This window comes from Pseudochaenichthys georgianus, unplaced genomic scaffold (genome assembly GCF_902827115.2).
Source record: "Pseudochaenichthys georgianus unplaced genomic scaffold, fPseGeo1.2 scaffold_524_arrow_ctg1, whole genome shotgun sequence".
Lineage (NCBI taxonomy): Eukaryota > Metazoa > Chordata > Actinopteri > Perciformes > Channichthyidae > Pseudochaenichthys > Pseudochaenichthys georgianus.
The window spans coordinates 21,809-43,965 of NW_027263085.1; the positions used below are offsets into that span (position 1 = coordinate 21,809).

At 43.8% G+C, this 22,157-nt stretch overlaps 1 protein-coding gene across 1 annotated transcript in view; it reads right to left on the bottom strand.

The window, feature by feature from the left end:
• LOC117443028 (connector enhancer of kinase suppressor of ras 3-like) overlaps positions 1-22,157 on the bottom strand; it is a 42,196-nt gene that overhangs the window by 7,701 nt on the left and 12,338 nt on the right. The window contains exons 3-9 of the mRNA XM_071202534.1: positions 15,574-15,776; positions 14,280-14,367; positions 11,100-11,141; positions 7,090-7,209; positions 6,794-6,853; positions 6,652-6,720; positions 2,623-2,769 (exon numbers count right to left, since the gene is read on the bottom strand). Coding sequence (XP_071058635.1) covers positions 2,623-2,769; positions 6,652-6,720; positions 6,794-6,853; positions 7,090-7,209; positions 11,100-11,141; positions 14,280-14,367; positions 15,574-15,776 — 729 coding nt within the window. The remainder of the gene's footprint in view (positions 1-2,622; positions 2,770-6,651; positions 6,721-6,793; positions 6,854-7,089; positions 7,210-11,099; positions 11,142-14,279; positions 14,368-15,573; positions 15,777-22,157) is intronic.

Sequence of the window (22,157 nt, forward strand, 5' to 3'; positions counted from 1 at the left end):
AGAGGGGACACTTGTTGATGTAGAAGAGACATGGAGAAGAGGGGACACATGTTGATGTAGAAGGGACATGAAGAAGAGGGGACACATGTTGATGTAGAAGAGACATGGAGAAGAGGGGACACATGTTGATGTAGAAGAGACATGGAGAAGAGGGGACACATGTTGATGTAGAAGAGACATGAAGAAGAGGGGACACATGTTGATGTAGAAGAGACATGGAGAAGAGGGGACACATGTTGATGTAGAAGAGACATGAAGAAGAGGGGACACATGTTGATGTAGAAGGGACATGAAGAAGAGGGGACACATGTTGATGTAGAAGGGACATGAAGAAGAGGGGACACTTGTTGATGTAGAAGAGACATGGAGAAGAGGGGACACATGTTGATGTAGAAGGGACATGAAGAAGAGGGGACACATGTTGATGTAGAAGAGACATGGAGAAGAGGGGACACATGTTGATGTAGAAGAGACATGGAGAAGAGGGGACACATGTTGATGTAGAAGAGACATGAAGAAGAGGGGACACATGTTGATGTAGAAGAGACATGGAGAAGAGGGGACACATGTTGATGTAGAAGAGACATGAAGAAGAGGGGACACATGTTGATGTAGAAGGGGACATGGAGAAGAGGGGACACATGTTGATGTAGAAGGGACACACAGCAGACGAGGTGATTTATGGGTGTTTATCATAAAACAACAGAAAGACGCAGGAGACGAGAAACCGCACACGAAGCGGTTTCGTTTCCTTCCTCGCCTCTAAAAGATTCTGTATTTCTATAAACACAGGAACTTCACTCAGCTCCTTTCTGCTTCCTCTAAAGGCCTCGAGCCCTGAGAAGACGTCTGAAGGAGTTAAAGATGCAGAGAGGGACAGATCCGTGCTGATCACCAGGAACACACCGCGTCCGTCCTGCCGTTACAAACAAGCCCCAAAGCCCGGCAGCGGCTCAGTCGGTCGGGGCTTGGACTGGGAGCCGTAGGGTCGCCGGTTCAAGTCCCCGAGCAGACCTAAATATGGAGTGTGGACTGCTACTTGGAGAGGTTCACCTCCTGCCCTGCCGTGGTGCCCTTGAGCAAGGCATCGATAGTAGATTTCCAATGTCTTAATGTAATTGTTCGCCATCGTGATCGGGCTCTTTGAAGATCCACAAATCCACGCTTTTCTTACATTTCTGATCGGATTGGCAAAAACTTCAGAATTGGTATCGACCGCCAATCAACTGGTTTCCCCCCAAAAGTGGGCGGGGCCGTAATTTTCGCCTGGAAGTGACGCAGGTGTCACTCATCTATCCCACTTTTTAAAATGATTCAACGGTGAAAACCACGATAAAGTACTGGTGAGGGCGTCGAGTATAAGTACGGGGAGAAGCGTTGATGCAAGATGACTTCTGTCCTGAATGGTGTGAGGGACGGTGAGGTAAAGACAGGCTGACTTCAGGTCTGTTCTCAGACTCCTATCTTCCCTAAACACACACATCCTGGACTCCTGTCAACACGATGAGTGAGTCACCTTTCGAAGATGTCTGACACGACGTTCGGACTGTTTCCTGTCTGTTATTATTTCCAGCATGCATTGTTCCCACACACCTCAGTGGCTGCTGTGTTTAACGCTCGCTCACAAGCAGAACAGCTTCGATGACAGCGGGAGAAAGCAGTATTTACCCAGAAGTCACCACGGCCAACAGCTGCTGGTTGTTTTTGTTTATGTCCTCAGTAAAACACTCTGCAGGGGATTTGTTAAGCTGCTTTCATAATACTGTGGTCACTTTGGGGGCAGATCTTCACAACAAGCGATCCATCACACTCAGGTAGGCATACAGCTGCCTTTAAGCATTCACGATCTGTGTCCGGTGTTTTATCTTTCTCTGTGTTCTCTTGTCCTGCTGCCATTTCTTTCTGTCATAGTCATTTCTTTGGAGTCAGAATAATATAAAGACGTCACAGCCCAAGTTCTGGTGATTGTGTTTGGATAGAATATAACAATTAATGAATACATTTATGAATAAATAAAGAGAGAAAGAAAGGAACAAAGATGTACAGGCTGCATGTCTGTCTGTGGTGCGTTCAAGAGCAGCTGAGAAACAAATGGACATTTTAGCTCCCTACAGACACACTACAGCAGCGGTTCCCAACCTTTTTCAACTCGGGGGCCACATAAACAATAAGGAGGCTAATTCAAGTTCTCAGAGTACTTTTTATTTTAATTAGTTGGAGCTGGCCATCAGTAACAAACAGACATGAGAAACTAAAAAGTGAGGGGCTGTCTGCAAGAGGAAAATTAATCATTAATTAATGATAGCTATCCATTTTTTCACGGTTCAGTTGAATACTCGATTCTGATTGGTCAATTCAGAACATGTGACACGTTGTTAATCCAGTAGAACAGACCGCTGTCAAGGACTGTAATGACCGTTGCTAAGGACTGTAATGACCGTTGCTAAGGACTGTAATGACCGTTGCTAAGGACTGTAATGACCGTTGCTAAGGAGGATCAAGAAATAAATCTTAATAAAGAAATGTTTCCACACAAATCATAATGTTTTGCAAATGATTTGATGGCCCACTAGGGGGGGAACCGCTGCACTCCAAAAAAGCACAGGTGTGGGGGGGGCTCACCTGTACGAGCGGCGGCCTCCAGCGCAGGTTTTTCAGCGGAGCGGGGGCGAAACCTCCCGATGACCCTGAAGGCCTCTTCTTCAGCAGCAGCACCACGCCTGACTCCGCCCTCAAAGCCTCCACCAGCGGCTTCAGCTGCCAGCCAACCTGGAGAGAGACGGTACAAGTACACACATCAAGTAGAAGTACAGATACTGGTGTTTAAAAATACTCTGGTGAAAGTAGAAGTACTGACTAAACTTCTTTACTCAAGTAAAAGTAAAGAAGTTTGGGCTTTGAAATGAGCTTAAGTAAAAAGTACCCATAACTAGCAGCTGTTTGAACAGGGTATGTGCAGGAATCCTGAAGTCAATGTAAAACCTTTCAAGACCTTTTTTAAGACCCTTTCCGTACATCTTAAGACCTCATCGCCACTTGGAGTTTTAACCGTTACCTTGGCGACACACTTTACCTCACATTGACTACATACAGTATTGATTGTCCTTCCTCCTTATCTTCCAACCATTTGGACGCAGACTTGCATTTCCCCATAACGATGTTGCTTAGCAACCGGCGTAAACGGACCTTCACGCTATCAAGCAGTGAGCGTGCGATGTCCTGTTCAGATGACGTCAAACCCAACGGGATGCCATCAATAAACTCCACAGAATCTCACGACACACCTACGCCATGACTACATTCAGGCAGACTGTGGAACACAACCTCTCTGGACCATTTGATACACTTACTGGAAACAAGCTACAAAATGTAATACCTTGGAAAATGCCCTTTAATACTTTTTAATAACCTTCATTTTCGCTAAATTGATTTATCAACTTGTAATACTTTTTAAGACAGGTACAGGTATTTGAGTTCAACATGTAAGAAGTAGAAAGTACAGGTATTTGAGTTCAACATGTAAGAAGTAGAAAGTACAGGTATTTGAGTTCAACATGTAAGAAGTAGAAAGTACAGGTATTTGAGTTCAACATGTAAGAAGTAGAAAGTACAGGTATTTGAGTTCAACATGTAAGAAGTAGAAAGTACAGGTATTTGAGTTCAACATGTAAGAAGTAGAAAGTACAGGTATTTGTGTTCAACATGTAAGAAGTAGAAAGTACAGGTATTTGTGTTCAACATGTAAGAAGTAGAAAGTACAGGTATTTGAGTTCAACATGTAAGAAGTAGAAAGTACAGGTATTTGAGTTCAACATGTAAGAAGTAGAAAGTACAGGTATTTGAGTTCAACATGTGAGAAGTAGAAAGTACAGGTATTTGAGTTCAACATGTGAGAAGTAGAAAGTACAGGTATTTGAGTTCAACATGTAAGAAGTAGAAAGTACAGGTATTTGAGTTCTACATGTAAGAAGTAGAAAGTACAGGTATTTGAGTTCAACATGTAAGAAGTAGAAAGTACAGGTATTTGTGTTCAACATGTAAGAAGTAGAAAGTACAGGTATTTGTGTTCAACATGTAAGAAGTAGAAAGTACAGGTATTTGAGTTCAACATGTAAGAAGTAGAAAGTACAGGTATTTGAGTTCAACATGTGAGAAGTAGAAAGTACAGGTATTTGAGTTAAACATGTGAGAAGTAGAAAGTACAGGTATTTGGGTTCAACATGTAAGAAGTAGAAAGTACAGGTATTTGTGTTCAACATGTAAGAAGTAGAAAGTACAGGTATTTGGGTTCAACATGTAAGAAGTAGAAAGTACAGGTATTTGAGTTCTACATGTAAGAAGTAGAAAGTACAGGTATTTGAGTTCAACATGTAAGAAGTAGAAAGTACAGGTATTTGTGTTCAACATGTAAGAAGTAGAAAGTACAGGTATTTGTGTTCAACATGTAAGAAGTAGAAAGTACAGGTATTTGTGTTCAACATGTAAGAAGTAGAAAGTACAGGTATTTGTGTTCAACATGAGAGAAGTAGAAAGTACAGGTATTTGAGTTCTACATGTAAGAAGTAGAAAGTACAGGTATTTGAGTTCTACATGTAAGAAGTAGAAAGTACAGGTATTTGAGTTCAACATGTAAGAAGTAGAAAGTACAGGTATTTGAGTTCAACATGAGAGAAGTAGAAAGTACATGTATTTGGGTTCAACATGTAAGAAGTAGAAAGTACAGGTATTTGAGTTCAACATGTGAGAAGTAGAAAGTACAGGTATTTGAGTTCAACATGTAAGAAGTAGAAAGTACAGGTATTTGAGTTCAACATGTAAGAAGTAGAAAGTACAGGTATTTGAGTTCAACATGTAAGAAGTAGAAAGTACAGGTATTTGGGTTCAACATGTAAGAAGTAGAAAGTACAGGTATTTGTGTTCAACATGTAAGAAGTAGAAAGTACAGGTATTTGAGTTCAACATGTAAGAAGTAGAAAGTACAGGTATTTGAGTTCAACATGTGAGAAGTAGAAAGTACAGGTATTTGGGTTCAACATGTAAGAAGTAGAAAGTACAGGTATTTGAGTTCAACATGTGAGAAGTAGAAAGTACAGGTATTTGGGTTCAACATGTAAGAAGTAGAAAGTACAGGTATTTGAGTTCAAAATGTAAGAAGTCAAAGTAAAAAGTCGTCAGTAGTGGAGTAAAGTACTGATACCAGAAACATGTACAAAGTACAGTAACTAAGTATTTGTACTCCACTACTTCCCACCTCTGCACCTGGACCAATCACAGACCAAAACACCTGAGCTGTGCTGAACACTTACAACTTTAAATGTATTTCTTAAAGTCCTGTATGGTCACAAAATGTTTTTATCGATCAAAATAAAAAGAAATTTGAAGAAAGTTTCTTTAATTTATATTTGTTTTCGACAATATTTTTTTTTTTAAATCACTGTTAAAATGAGACAGACAACAAAGCACACAGTCAGAATCAAAAGGAAAAACGTCTTAAAATGTCATCCTCATAATTATATCTTATGCCAAAAAAGGAGCACTGGATCATTTGAAGAAAGGCGCTTTTGCGCACAGAGAGAGACAGAGAGAGAGAGAGAGCGAGAGAGAGAGAGAGAGAGAGAGAGAGAGAGAGAGAGAGAGAGAGAGAGAGAGAGAGAGAGAGAGAGAGATTTGGCGGGCCGCCCAGGTATATTAACGGCCGCCAAAGTATAATTCGCGAGCCATTTAGGTTTCATTTTTTTAATCCGTCCGCGAGCTCGACGGCATCTGCGATCCCTCGCTCTACCCCTCGCTATCGCGTGAAGGGTCTGCTCTATGCGCTCCGCACAGAAACCCTGCTGCGAGGCACGGGCGAACAGTTCACGAGCATGCTCACTAGCGCACCCCCCCCCTTCATAAAGTCAAGTACCCCTCAAAAGGTCCGGTTTATTTCATTTTAAGGATGCGCACCAAGCAACATCTCCAGGTGCTCCTTTGAGAACCAGCGCAATGAGACATCTGTGTGATGTTTGCACTTGGACATGTAGTTATTTCTAAGTGTCCTTTGACCACCAAAGTCTAATTCAGAGGTGTCAAACTCATTTTTCTGTGGCCCCACAAGAGCTTGCAAAGAATATAATATGTTTATTATTATACGGTTACATGGCGATTTACAGAAGCACGTTGCCCTTAAACTACATGTCCCACAATGCATCTCAAATGTGACTTTTTTTTTTTTTAAATCAGAATTTTACTTTTTTTGGCTTTTCTTTTTAAATCATTTTGTGACATTCTCACCGAAGAAACTTGCAATTATTTGCCGTAGACTTCTGCTTTCAGATGTAGGTAATTATGAAGTTATAACCCTATCGGATAATAATCCAATGCAGAGGCAATAATGTAAAATAATACATAATTTTATATATATTAAATATTGATATAGTCTGAAAGTTACAACCGGCCCTTTGAGTGCAACCATAATTCCAAAGTGACCCGCGATGAAATTGAGTTCGACCACCAAAGTCTAATTGGACAATGGAGCCAAATATGATATAATCATTTCCAGTTATTCTTGAGCTATCACACAAATAGGACCGACATACGGTAAATACTACAGTCAGAAAGGTATCGGAGCGAAGATAGGGTCAGTAATCATGTTCATAATAATTGTCTCACCACTGTCTGTCTGTTGACCTGAACCACTTCATCTCCAGCATGAATCCTCTGGGTCTTATCTGCAGGCGACTGAGAGGCAGAATCACAGTTATACTCTCGTTAGAAGGCAAATTAAAGAGATGGAATTATCTACGTCTCTCACGTTCTCTGTAGTTCCCGTGATGACGTGCAGCCCGTCGTAGGTGGACTTGATGTAGATACCCTGAAAGAGAATGTAAATGTGAATCTTGTCCATATATAACTCCCCGTGGTTTCTCTCGAGTCCTCCCTGCGGCGGTGGTTTCTCTGCTTGGGTCTACATCTGGATCCGGTTTGGACTCGGTGCTGATTGCGGTTCACGGTGCAGCTCTAAAGGACCCGTTAGCGTTGGGGTTAAACTGTGGGATTTGGCTGTGAACAAAGATGTCTGCACGGTCTGTCTTTTGATGTGTTGCTCACCAGTCCCTCCCCAGGCTTGACGTTGGGGATGTGAACCTCCTCCAGGCAGGACTGGTCGCTCTTCGAGGGGTCAGAGGTCGCCTGAGCCGTCTTCTCACAGACGCCGTTCAGCGCGCGAGACTGAAACACACGATAGAAAGATAAAAACAAACCGTTTAATTCACAAAATAAAATGTAGTTGCACACAGAGCTGAGAGGATTGGATGATCGTTAAGGACAGACACGGGTCCCTTAATTACTAACCGCATGTAGCTATAGCTATAAGTATAATGTGCATTTCTATATTTAAGTCATTATATTGATTGATCTTAATAACCCAGTCAACAAAACCAATGGGTAAGATTGTTTCTTAAATTAATACATATTATTAAAAACAGTATTATATCAAATATGCCATTTTTCTTGGTCCTCTGTTAACGTAATACTTGTTTGATTAGCATAACTAATGACTTTAAGAAATATGAGCCTTTGACACGCTTTCTTGCTATGTTTTTAAATATTTATTTGATTATTTGCTGCACTAAAGTACATAATATGACAAATAACAGACATGAAATTGTACATATTATTATATTAGTAGAATATTTGTAGAATATAAGTTTAATGTAATCTCATTATATATTGCAATACTTGGCTTTTAACTGGATCCTCATTGAGGTGGGAAAATACATTTCTTCCAATGAAAATATGATGTTTTATCATCCGTTCATTTTCACTTCTCATTTGACTGGATCTCTTCCCACTAAGCAAGTTTCACATCCTCAGGAAGGAGCCATTAAACACTCTTTAGAAAGTGTAGTGTTAAACCACACGGATGCGTTTCTACTTCCTGTGATGGCGCGCATCTGGTTTAAAACACTGAATCACAACCTGCCGCGGCGCTGAAGCCGTCTGTCCCCGACCTCCCCGTGGAATACGGAACCCTCGAGTCAGAGCAGCGTCGCTTCAATGATGCAGCATTTACGTATTGTGTATTTCTAAGGAAAAGACGTGCGTCCAAAAGAAAAACTCGAATATTCTTGGAAATTAAAGTCTTAAATGTAAGGGAAAAAACTCAAATATATTCTTCGTGATTAAAGTGATACATTTCTGATATTAAAGCAGTAAAATGACAAGAAAACTATAATATTATCTGAGAATAAAGGTCACCAATCATGCTATGTTTAGGCAATAGCATCGGTCTCATATATATACAAATATATAAAAATCATGTCTATGAAGTGTTTTACTCAAAACACCAAACAGCCACGCCTCATATCCCTCTATTTCACTTCCTGTTTCTAAAGTGCTGATTCGGGGATAAAGCTTTAAAGAGGAGGGTCTGAGCTCATGGGGACCCGGCAGCTACCGTCTAAACTAAAGGCTGCCGTGATGAAACGCCATATCATGGATTATCAAGGCTCTGAAACAGTCTGGAGCTCAAAGGCTTTCTCTCTTGCCGGTTATACCACAAGGTGAGTTCCTTTCTACTTCCTGCTTCTTCACACACATGCTCTCCAGTACAGGTTAGCTCTGAGTGTTAGCGATGCTAATGTAAACACCGACCATATTACGTCCAAAACAGTCGGGCATTGTTTCTGATAGCAACGTTTCTGATTGGCCCGTGGGTCCACATTTCAGATGTTACGTCATATCGGACGCAAATCTGGATCAGCTCCGTTGTTCCCCGTTTTTAGAGATTTGGGTACGGAGGAAAAGAGAGGGTTTTATTTCCTGGCGCTGCGTGAGTTCCCCGACACACCGGGGACACGTGGTGATGGAGAGAAGACATCAAACAGTGCATTCTGCATGATAGGTCCCCTTTAAAGCATTATATTTACAAGGCAAAAACTCACTTCTTCCCGAGGTCATGGGAAACATTGAGGCGATGAAGAAAACACAAACCTGCAGGAAATTACAAGTAAACCAAAACAACATGCCCCCCCCAGGAGGGCTCCGTCACGCTCCCTTTGAACATGTTGGAGAGTTCAGCTGCTTGTTTAGAAGTTACTGGGCATGTAACGGACACACATGTAAAACTACATGTTTTTAACCACACTGGGGGGGGGGGGGTGTTTTGTTCACAGGCTTTTTATCTAGCTTTGCAGTGCTTCCCTTTCTGTCACCTGGACAAACAACGTGAACGAAAGCCCTTCACCGAGCCTCCGTATGTGATGCTGTTAGTGGTAGGAGAAGTAGTCAATCGTGTACTGCACTAAAAGTACTTTTAAGACGCTGTGAAAAAACTCCAGTAACTTTAAAAGTCCTGCTAAAGTATGTATGAGCGAAACGTAACACAAGTATTGACTGTGCAGTAAACGGTTCCTTATTTAAAGTTCCCCATCTCGTAGACTGGTTTATCTTTTTTCATATGTTGTATTTTTTAACAATTTATATATTCCACTAAGGATTAGATTACCATTTGTTATACTGATGAAGAATGAACGGTACCACTTCACAATAAGTCCACCCTTACAAAGGATTCAAAGAGGAATGATGAATTAGGTTGTAAACACTTTATTAATCATTAAGAACCATTTATAAACCAGTTCTAACAGTTTTCATACGTCAACACAGGCTCACTATTTGGCAAGACGACTAAGCCTTACATTGGCTACTCGGCGAGAACAACAGATACCTGGCTGGCTGATGAAGGAGACGAAGTAAGCTAGGTAGCCAATATCAGACTTCGCAGTACAGATACATGTGGGCTCACTATTTGGCAAGCAACCGGTCACAGTTGCCCTGTTCATCTTCTCCTCTTATGCGTGGTCGGGTCTCGGGGGTATCAGTTCCAGCAGAGAGCCCCGAACGTCCTTTCCCCTCATCAACCAGCTCTGACTGGGGGGTCCCGAGGCGCTCCCAGGCCAGAAGAGATATAGTCCCTCCACCTGGTCCTAGGTCTACCCCTCGGTCTCTTCCCAGCTGGACGTGCCTGGAACACCTCCCTAGGGAGGCGCCCAGGTGGCATCCTAACTAGGTGCCCGAACCACCTCAACTGGCTCCTTTCGACGCGGAGGAGGAGCGGCTCAACTCCGAGTCCCTCCCTGATGACCGAACTTCTCACCTTATCCCTGAGGGAGACGCCAGCCACCCGGCGGAGGAAACCCATCTCGACCGCTTGTATCCGCGACCTCGTTCTTTCGGTCATGACCCATCCTTCATGACCGAAGGTGAGGGTAGGAAGGGACATGGCCCGGTAGACAGAGAGCTCTGCCTTCTGGCTCAGCTCCCTTTTCGTCACTACGGTAAAGCGACTGCAGTACCGCTCCCGCTGCTCCGATTCTCCGGCCCATCTCACGCTCCATTGTTCCCTCACTCGAGAACAAGACCCCGAGATACTTGATCTCCTTCACTTGGGGTAAGGTAAAGTGTTCACAACCTAATTAATAAATTAATTACAAACTATTCGTAAACCCTTTATAAGGCTAGTCTTATTGTAAAGTGGTACCGTATTCATTTAGTTTTGTTCCCTTTTTGTGTCAGTAAAGTCAGTAACTCTGTGATGTGATATGTATATGATATGTTGTATACTATTTTTAACTATTTTAGATTCTGTCTGGCAGATGAATCTACGGCATGGCATCGTATTTTATAAGCGTTGTGTAAATCACTGCTGCAGCAGAATGTTCACCAGGAGCCAGGAAGTCGTTGTGAACACGGTGCAAAGTTAAACGCTCTGATTAGAGGAGGGTCAGGGGGTCAGGGGTCACGGGGTCGCGCTAGAGACTGATATTCAGGAAAGTGATTCAACATCAGCTGATTTAGGATTCTGGGAACAACAGGGCGACCAACAGGAAGTGTTATCTAAGACAGGAAGTGGACGGTCCTGAGCTGAATAAACAAACCTGCAGGTCGGGACACTGGGTACAGGACAGGAAGAGGAAGTGTGTGTGTGTGTGTGTGTGTGTGTGTGTGTGTGTGTGTGTGTGTGTGTGTGTGTGTGTGTGTGTGTGTGTGTGTGTGTGTGTGTGTGTGTGTGTGTTTCTGAACAGCATCTCTAAACATCCAAAAGTCGAGGCGTTACTCACCACTTCCAGAATCTTCTCCTCGATCTCGTACACAGTGCAGTTCTGTAATTAAAGGGACACACAGACTGTTGGACGTCACGCTGCAGAAAACGTTTTAAAATAAACAGCTGCCTTTTCATCACAAACAAACTAGAGACTCTTCACGAGAAATAACTTTGTACCAACTAGTTTCAGTTTAGATAGAGGAGGAAGAAGAAAGTCAAATAATAGAAGTCTGGATTTTGTGCTTTTATTGTGAAGAGGTATAGAAACAGATACGCAGCAAATCAAATAAGACAGTTACTTATCATCATCACGTGAAGAGGTTTTATTCTCCATCAGAGTCAAGTGTTTAGAACGATAACGTAGGCAGATAACATTTAAGAGTTATTGTGAGGTCTTTCCTCGAAGGCTCTTCTGACGGATAGTAAACATTTTAAACATGTTTCCCAACTCGCAGAAGAGGCGCATTTAGAAGACTCCTGACCGCTCCTCCGGACTCTGAGCATGTCGATGTATAGACCTGTGTAGAAGTCCTCAGAGCAAGAGACGCGTAAAGACAAAGCCTTCTCGATGTAGACGTTTTGAAATAAGGCCTTTTGGATTCGTTAAAAACATCTTCATGATTTGTCTTCGATGCAGTGACTCATATGTCCTGGTGACGGCCTTCTTACACCGGCTCTCTGGGCGAATAGAAAGTGGCTACTGCCCGAGATCTCATGCTGTGGTTTTATTAAATGTCCCGAGTGCTCGGACTGACTTGGGGAAGAACGCGTTTAGGTGCGCCGCTCCTCTGACTTGGAACAGTCTGGAAAGGAATGGAAGCTGAGCGATCTGGTTCCACGGCATGTTCTTAAAGCTCGGACAGACGCTATCCAATCGGAAGCTGTTGGAACCTGTAAATGTCCCTGGCTCTGTGAACTGGAGTCGCTGTAACTTTGCTGTTTGATGTCCTTTTGGTTTTATGTGGAACCTACTTGAGCAGATCAATGGTCTCAATGGGATTCACCTGCTGCATAAACAAAGGTTTGAAATGAAAGCCTTCACGAGGGACACGGGCGAGCTGCAGGTTTCAGGACTTTACTGATTATAAAGCTTTACATTCTGTAGCTTTAAGGGACACATTGAACACATTGAACACATTGAACAGAATAACTCGATTTGAGGAGGAACATAAAGAGAATAATGGGAACATTAAAGTCAGAGAGTATCGAGAGGCACGTGTATGTTCATGGGAAATAAGAACAGTTTAAAAACACCAGCCTCGTCCTTTAGTTGAGCTTCTTCTGACCTGCAGATGCAGCTTGTGCTACATCACAGACAAAGCAGATGAAGACCGGAAACAGGTTTGGTTTCTTTCAAAAAAGGCAGAATTTCAACCCCGTCGAATCAAACGAGAGCGTTTGGCTTTTCCGTCTGTGTGAAGAAGAACTGAGCGAGGGTACACAGAGAGGGAAGAGAGACAGCGGGGAAACAAATATTTGAGCAATGACAGCCTACAGGAGGAACCAGAGGGAGGGACCCTGAACGCCTCAGAGGGAGGGACCCTGAACGCCTCAGAGGGAGGGACCCTGAACGCCTCAGAGGGAGGGACCCTGAACGCCTCAGAGGGAGGGACCCTGAACGCCTCAGAGGGAGGGACCCTGAACGCCTCAGAGGGAGGGACCCTGAACGCCTCAGAGGGAGGGACCCTGAACGCCTCAGAGGGAGGGACCCTGAACGCCTCAGAGGGAGGGACCCTGAACGCCTCCGAGGGACGGACCCTGAACGCCTCAGAGGGAGGGACCCTGAACGCCTCAGAGGGAGGGACCCTGAACGCCTCAGAGGGAGGGACCCTGAACGCCTCAGAGGGAGGGACCCTGAACGCCTCAGAGGGAGGGACCCTGAACGCCTCAGAGGGAGTGACCCTGAACGCCTCAGAGGGAGGGACCCTGAACGCCTCAGAGGACTCCTCCTGCGGTGTCGACACGATGACAGGATGACTGCACGCCTGCAGAGACGCTGCCGTCGCACACGGGGGGGTGACAGGAGATATCCAGCACGCATCCTCAGAAACTACTAACCACTACCTACTCTAAACTACTTCACCCGTCTCACCACGAATGTCTCGTTAAAGACGTTGCCATGCTCAGACTTGTGTTGTCAAAGATACTGATTTGAAATGGTTTCAGCCCTGGATGTTTAATAAGACCTGGACTCAGCGTGGGAGGCGGGTTTCGTTCTTTCCCGTGAGAGCTGCTCGTTGAAGCGCATGAGGACAAAATGGCCCAACTTTTGAGAGAGCGAAACGTCACAGATTACCCAGCATGCCTGGCTGTCAGAGCAGAAGAACCCGTATGTGCACTCACCGAGCATGCGCAGTTGAGTTGCCCCTTAAGCCCCGCCCCCCGAGCTCCCTCTCTCAGATAATAACTCAGAATAACGTTATTAGCACATTTTACAACTTGAGGACCGAATGTTTTAGGGCGATACAAGTGTTCATACTGGGTCGTTTAATTGGTTAAAAAAAAAGTATCCAACGATTTACAGACGTCTCTTTCCCGATGTTAGTCAATGGGGAAAGTCTTTCCGGGCCCAGGACCGTCCCGGAAGTGTAGTACCGCCGTTTGGACACAACGAATATCTTCCTCAGAGTCCGGCGCACCTCCTGGGGGCTTGGCTTCAACACGTCTCTCTGAGCTTCTTTGTAAACAAACACGTGTTGCAGACGCCCTGCAGCTCGCCCTCTTTAACGAGCGTCCCTAAACACGCAGATGATTATGTTCACCCCAAGCCGTCCCTGTGTTCGTTCTCGTAATGCATTGCCTTGTGTGAAGGTCTGTGGACATGTGCACGAGCTGAAGAGCTATTGTTCTTTCAATAATGTATATTTTTGAAAATGATACTTGATATATCTTTTGACAAATATATATAATACAATATAAACAAATACAAATAAATGGTGATGAATAGATTAAGAATATAACATTTGAAATGTCCCTCTTGTTCTTGCTTGTTTTGGAAACGCTGATATCTGGAAGGGAATCGTCTTCAAAGGGACTTTGTACTTTAAACAGAAGTCATGATCAGAATCAAAGCCTGAGGTAATCGGGGGTGAAAACACGCGAGGTCAGGAGCTTCTCTCCGGCTCTGATGCCTCGGTAACACAGGACACATCACAGCCTCAGACGTTCATGAGGCGTATTGAGCGGATGCACTGACCTTCTGCACGGTGGAGGTGAGCTCCAGGCACAGCTGGATGATTCGGCTCTTGGTGGAGGTGAAGTCGTTGGAGCTCGTCAGAAGAGTTCTGGAAACACGGAGACAATGTTGGTTTGGGGGGGGGTGAGGTCGGAGTCCAGACGCCAGACTCAACTAAACGCAGCTGCTAATAAACATCTCAATTTGCTTTTCAATGATTGGATTAAGAAGCTGTAATGTGTGGTCGAACTGAACCTACTTAAGTTCTTATTGATCTGGACATTTTATTGCTAATTCTTACTTGAAGGTGGGCTAGGTAAGAATGGAGAAAGCAGCTCGAGTGCGCTAGAATTTGAAAGTACGCAGCCGAAAAAAATCTGTCTTTTCCTTCAGACTTCCTCACAGAGCCCCTCCCCCAACACGCACGAACACGCACATGACCAATGAGGGCACGAGATCAGTCTGTGCCCAGGTGGAAGGCTGACAGGCAGGTAGGCCGTCCAGTTACTTTAGCCGGCTCAGATGATTGGTCGAGCTTTTTACAGAGCCACGGCTTCCACTGAGGACTTTTATTGTCAAAGCATTTCATGTATTCATTGCTATCGGGACGTTAAGAGCATTCCATGGAATATAACAAGTGTTTCTGAAGTGAATGACCTACCCCACCTTTAACTTCTTATGTTTATATATGTATATATTATAAATATATAAATATATATATAAACCGAGTATTCTAATTCTTCTGATTTGCAACTAGGTTCAGGTTGAATGTAATGCCTTTGAACCCCAGTCCAGGTGTTAGGTGTGCTCTGCCACACGACAGATGTCAGGTGTGTTTTAGGCGTGTGTGTGTGTGTGTGTGTGTGTGTGTGTGTGTGTGTGTGTGTGTGTGTGTGTGTGTGTGTCAGCTGCAGTGAGCAGGAATGTTCTTCAAGCTGAAACAAGCCGAGAGAACCCTGCAGGAGTCAAACAGCAGACAGACTGACAGCTGACACACACGCATGTTAACAAGATATCTGAGTGTGTGTGTGTGTGTGTGTGTGTGTGTGTGTGTGTGTGTGTGTGTGTGTGTGTGTGTGTGTGTGTGTGTTATGGGACAGTGCAATGTAACACCTTCTTGTTTTTCTGTGAAGCAGGACACTCCCTTCAGAGGACACAGGTGTAATAATACATAATATTTACATAGTGCTTTTCCCAGTGCTCAAAGACGCTTTACAAGAAAATAAACAACAACAAAAACAGTCCTGAGCGAAGTAGACGGAGGGGGGTAGAGGTTACAGTTGTTGTGATGTAACCTGCGGGGCGGAGTGCGTACCTGTCGAGCCAGGACAGCAGACTCTTGGCGGCTCCGATCAGCTCCATCACGGCCGTCAGGAACTCGTTGGAGGGCTGATGGGAGATCTTGCTGTGGTAGGCGGGGTTCTTCCTGCGCTCAGACACCGCCGTGTTCAGGTTGCTGTGCGCCGCTCGCATCTTCCCCACCAACGTCTTCAGGGTGTCCTTCTCCACGCCCAAGTTCTGTCCCACGTATATAAAGAAAACATGCTTTAAATTCAATCAACCACATGTTGCATATTAACCTCAGGGGGCTTTACAGAGTGCACACCACTCTCCGTCCCGAGACCCTCGCAGGGGAACTCCCAAAGAAACCCGGGGGATGGAAGAAACCTCGGAGAGAGCAACAGAGGAGACTCCCCCTCCCAGGACGGACAGACGTGCAATAGATGTCATGTGTAGAGATTACAGAGATAATACATCTCCAACATGAACGGTCTAAATGTTAGAAAAGATAATGTGATTAGGTGCCAGCGAAAGAATTGAGAGGATGCTTCAGAGGCAACGATGTTACATTTAATATATACAGCACATTTTCACAATATAGGAATCTTATATGTTAAAGCTTTAATATGAGGAGCTCTAGACGGGAAGATCTGGCTTCTCATTTTAAAGTACTTTTTAATATGTACAGTTGATTCTTGATTATCCCAAAGCTTAGATTGTTCAATCAGGATAAAGCAAACAAGTATATAGACATTCATCTGTGTAATATCTTGATTCTTACAACAGCATGGCGTGCCTCCCTCTCCAACAACCACTCCGCTAAATGCAAATGATGAGTCATGAAGTCCAATATGCAAATGAGTGCATGACATCATCCAGGGACCTTTGGAGCTAATGTTCGGTACTTTCGTTTTAAGGGTTGGCTCGATTATGGCAGAAATCATAATCTCGATTATTTGGGTCAATAATTGAATTAAAAACGATTATCTACTTTGAAAACATCCATTTATTGAAAACAAAAATGTGAACAGTATGTTTTTAACAGTTGATTACCCTGAACTTTAAGGATAATTCAACTGAAAAATAAATAAAATAATTTAAAAAATAATAATTAAAAAATGAAATAAATAATCGTTTTATTTCGATTACATTGTTTTCGTAGTCGTTGCAAGCCAACATCGTAATTGCGATTAAAATACGATTAATTGAGCAGCCCTATGTTTCCAAGACTGTGTGCCATAAATGGAGCCGACGTTTTCACAGGCGGCTGCAGCCAGTGGCAACACAGAGTGACGCTGACAGGCTGCTTCAATAACATTTGTAGTGGATCAATATATACTTCATAATAACTTCAACATAACAAACATTTCCATTTCCTATATTTGTTTTTAGAACATTTCTGCCTGATCTCACACACACACACACACACACACACACACACACACACACACACACACACACACACACACACACACACACACACACACACACACACACACACACACACACACACACACAGTGAGCTTATGTGACATCAATACAAATGAAGCAGACTATGGTTACAAAACGAATGGTTCAAGAGGCCCTATTCTGCTCTTGTTTTGTGTCCCTCTCCTCCTGTAGCTGTAGTGCATGTAAATGGTCTGCAGAGGCTAAAATCCCATATCAATCCAGAAGGAGTTTCTCTCCCTTGGACTCCTTTCTTTACTTCCTGAAACACAGTGACATCACTACGAAACACTAGCTCTCCAACACATTGTATTAGAGATGTCCCGATCCCCGATCACGTGATCGGGGATCGGATCCGATCACGTGATCGGGGATCGGATCCGATCACGTGATCGGAGCCGATCACGTGATCGGGGATCGGAGCCGATCACGTGATCGGGGATCGGAGCCGATCACGTGATTTTCAAAAGATCGGAATTGGGAGAAAAAAATCGGGGATCGGGAATTTTTTCTTTTCTTTTCTTTTTTATAAAATATTTTTATTATTTTATTTAATGTTACAAAACAAAAATGACCATGTTCACGTCTCAAAGTCATCCTGAGGACTTAGCTTTGGTTTAAAATGACTCAACATCATGTATGTGTTGCTTGGGCTTGTTTTCAGACCTGCTTATTCCTCTCAAAGCAACAGAGTGGGCGCAGTGTCTGATAGCAGCAGCAAGCTAACGAGAGGCTACGTTCAGCTGGTGACTCGGGAGTCGGGACAGAGAAAATGTCAGGAGTTTGGAAGTATTATGAAATTGAAAGCGAAGGCAGTGTAACAGCCAGATGCAATGTTTGCAAGGTGGTGGAAAGAACAGAGCTACGTTCAACACGACCAATCTAACACGCCACCTGAGAAACAAACACCAACAACAACACGACGAGTACACAGCGGCCACTCGGGTAACGGCACGGAAACAACCGACACTTTCAGAGACTTTCAAAAGGAAAGAGAAACGGCCCCAGAACAGAGAAAAGGCCACGAAGATAACAGCAAGATAGCTGAACTCATCGCGTTGGATGGCCAGCCGTTATCTGTTACCTTTTTCTTCTCTTAATGCATAAAGATCGGATCGGGAAAAATCGGTATCGGCAGATTGTCAAAATCAAATGATCGGAATCGGATCGGGAGCAAAAAAAGGTGATCGGGACATCCCTACATAGCATGTGATAGGCTAAGGGGCGGGACATCTCTAAGCGGTTAACCAATCACAACAGAGCCAACCAGCTTTCAGCCTAACCCACATTTTAACATTAAAGGGCTTTTTGACCCGTTTCAGCCGAGCTGCAAAGTACCAGGTGCCGTACTGAGGTTCAGCTACGAGGTGCTTTATCCTGTTCAGCGTGTGGATAACGGCAGCAGGTCAGACTCTCTGCACAGATCTGAAAGTACTCGGCCAGATGTTTGAGGCGTTGTGACGCTCGGAGCCAATGAAAACATCTGCAGCCAAACTGACATTGCCCCCGTGGACTCAATTCACGCTAAAAAAACATAGATCCACTTTAAGAAAACATGCCGCCTGGCAGAGAGTTCAGAATCGTGTTTCAGGTCCGCTGTGGAATCCTATTTGATGCACAATGATCACGTGTGTCAAGTTAGAGCTTTGCTGGAGTGAAACCCATAACAAGACGATGATCCCATCTTCAGCTGGGACCAGCAAGCATGTTTGTTCAAAATAAAAATAAATAAAAAGCGCTGTTATAATATCGAAGGTGACATGTTTAGATAGGGGTGGGCGATATTGAAAAATATATTATCACGATATTTTTCAAGCAGTATCACGATAGACGATATATATTACGATATTTTTCAAGCAGTATCACGATAGATGATATATATCACGATATTTTTTCATGTCGGTTATTATGGTTATTTTTCAAGTTACTTAACAGAACAAGCGCCTACAAGGTGACAGAAACTAAAACTAAAAGGAGTAACAGAACAAAATAGCATTTCAAGCTGGTTTTATTTCTGAATGAACAATTCAACATTCTGATATGGCTTCAAGGCAGTTTCTCAGTATACAAATGAACTTTCTGTAGCACTAGCAGTGAACATCAATAAACATGAGAAGGAGGGTAAAACATAACGAAGTAAAACATAAAACATCAATGAGGAAAAGTCAGTGCCAAACAATTAAAATGTAAACTTTAGACTTGAAGTGCAATAAAAGACTTTAGCATAACTGAAGGGGGGGGGGAAAAAAAAAAATGTTTTTTTTTTCAATTTTTTTTTTTTTTTATCACGATAGATACAATGTCTCTGAAAAAGCATATCGTGGAGACCTAATATCGTCATATCGCCCACCCCTATGTTTAGATGTTTAGTTATTTCCAACCAAGAGTACAAAACCTAAAGATATTCAGTTCTTTAACGTTTATTACGAAGAAAATCATCAAACCTTCAAACGTTCGGATCTGGAATCAGAAACCGTTTGTCCTTTTTGCAGGAAGTGCGACTCTGTAGTTGTGAAGCTTGTTCAGCATAGCAGATAACGCTAACCAGGAGATTTATTTATCTTCTTCAACACTGAACACACCACAACACGGCCCTCAGACTGTGTGTTGCGTTCAGGGAGTCATTGTTACGACTCCGCACGGTGAACAGCACGACTGTGCTTTTGTCAAATATATCTGAAAGTGTTTCAGGTGGAAAAAGGATCATCTGAAAGCCAGCGGAAACTGCTGCTGGAACAATACTTGACTGTGTGTGTGTGTGTGTGTGTGTGTGTGTGTGTGTGTGTGTGTGTGTGTGTGTGTGTGTGTGTGTGTGTGTGTGTCAGGGGACTGACAGGTGGGAGGGCTCACATCTGTTTCCTGCTGCACACCAGAGAGCAGTAAACTCAGAACATGCACAGAAACGTCCTCGACCTTCTATAGCGTCTGACAGGAAGCTGCTGCCGATGAAAGATTGTATTCATGTGGGCTCTGATGTCATGTCCACGCTCTGCACACGTCTCATAACGACTCCTGGGGTAGTTCCAGTTCCTGAGAAAGCTACACAGACCTTGAAAAAGCCAGCGAGGAAACCTTAAGTTTTATTTGGTCACAGATGAGTAACGTTGTTTCAGCCCTAGCTTTGGTTCGAGTCAGCGAGCTTCACCGAAGTCTCCTTCTGGAACCTGGGCAGAAACAGAGCTGTGTGCGACGCGTTAGTGACCTGGAGGTTCTATCAAAATGTACGAAACAGACACTTAATGAATGTCTTTCAACTGGCTCGTCAACAACAGAGAGACAAAAGAAAGGAAGGAAAGAGAGACATTTGAATATAATCATCAAATCTGAATTCACTCGTTCTTAAGTACACATCACATATCACTCACATACTTTAACTTGTAATGTAGTATTTCCTAAAGCGTGTTTTAAAAGGTCTGAATACTTATTCCACAGCTGCAACAATATGCACCAATCAGAGTCAGTTAAAAATGCACATACAGAAATGAATTTGAAATAGCTTACCGGTGCTTTTGGAAGAAGACATTGGGTTAGTGCAGGTCCTCGTACCAACCGGCTGCACATGCACTTCAGAGAGAACACTTGATCTGTTTCACTTCAAGATAACGAGGACATTCGACTTCCAACCAACCGAGTCATATCTGACCCACTCCTTTCCCCTCATCAGCACGTTCTTCATTTACTGATTAGACGAGAAGTCCCACGCGGCTGAATAATCCCCTCCAAACCATCGTGTATTCCCTACTACACCGACAATAGATATTTGAAGGATGCTGACTCCCTGGAGCATTCTGCTTCTGCTCACAATGTCAAGGATCCTTTTAAAGGGTTAACTTTTTAAAGCCATAGAAATGCAGAAACCAAACATGATCTGCCCGGACACACACACACACACACACACACACACACACACACACACACACACACACACACACACACACACACACACACACACACACACACACACACACACACACACACACACACACACACACACACACACACACACACACACACACACACACACACACACACACACACACACACACACACACACACACACACACACACACACACACACACACACACACACACACACACACACACACACACACACACACACACACACACACACACACACACACACACACACACACACTAATCTAAGCTTGTAAAGTATTGTATATGTATTAAAACATGTACGTTTGCAATGCCACTTCCAATGATTGTCCACAATATTTAGTTTCAGTTCTAACACTGAAACTAAACATTTAAAATGTCTCTGAATAGAGAGACGCGTCCTAAAGCCCGGAAGTAAACTTCTTCCGGTTCCTTCGTCAAAAACGCAATGTCTCCGTAGGGTTTAGGAAATCAGGTCTGTGGTTGAGTCACATTGAAGAGACGGATCACGTTTTGGTCAGCCGGATAATCTCCACACGTCTACCCTACGTTTCTAATCGTAAATCTAGTCGCCAGAAGCAAAATGCTAACGTGATGCTATAAAGGAGCTACAGCCGGGTCGCCGCTTCAACGTCTCGCCGACTTCAGATCCAGATTCAAACTACAGATTCTAGATGGAACGAGTTGAAGCGTTTGTCTGAACACTCTGCAGGAGGCAGGGACTGGCTTTCAAGCAGAACAGAAACTAACTCAGAGGAGTGTTCAGGTGTTCGGCGTAATGACGGCCTCCACGACTTCTGTAGTCCTATTCAGCCGCTTGGTAACAACCATCGTTTCTCAGACACGTCCACTCTTCAGAAATCCCCAGTGGGGTCTCTGCTGATGATTTCATGTGGAACAAAACGTGATCCGTCTCTTCAACGCGTCTCAACCACAGACCTTAGTTCAGATAGTTTCCAAACGCCTATGGAGAGATCTCATTGCTTTTTCTGGAAGGACCCGGAAGTGGTAAAATGCTAACTCACGTCCGGGTTTGAAGACGCGTCACTGACTTCTCTTTTAAACTTTCTTCCCACCAAACAAGCCCAGTCTCCGTGCAGGAGAAAGAGCAGGAACACCGTGTGTCCCTTCCACAGAGCGGCCGTATCGCAGCCCGCCGGGTGGGCGTGCTGCCAGATCTGATAGTGATTCAACGGCGTGCATTTTATTTACATCAGCACATTCTCTGGCAGCAGAGCCAGGCCTGCCGTCAGACAATGTGACGGACACGAG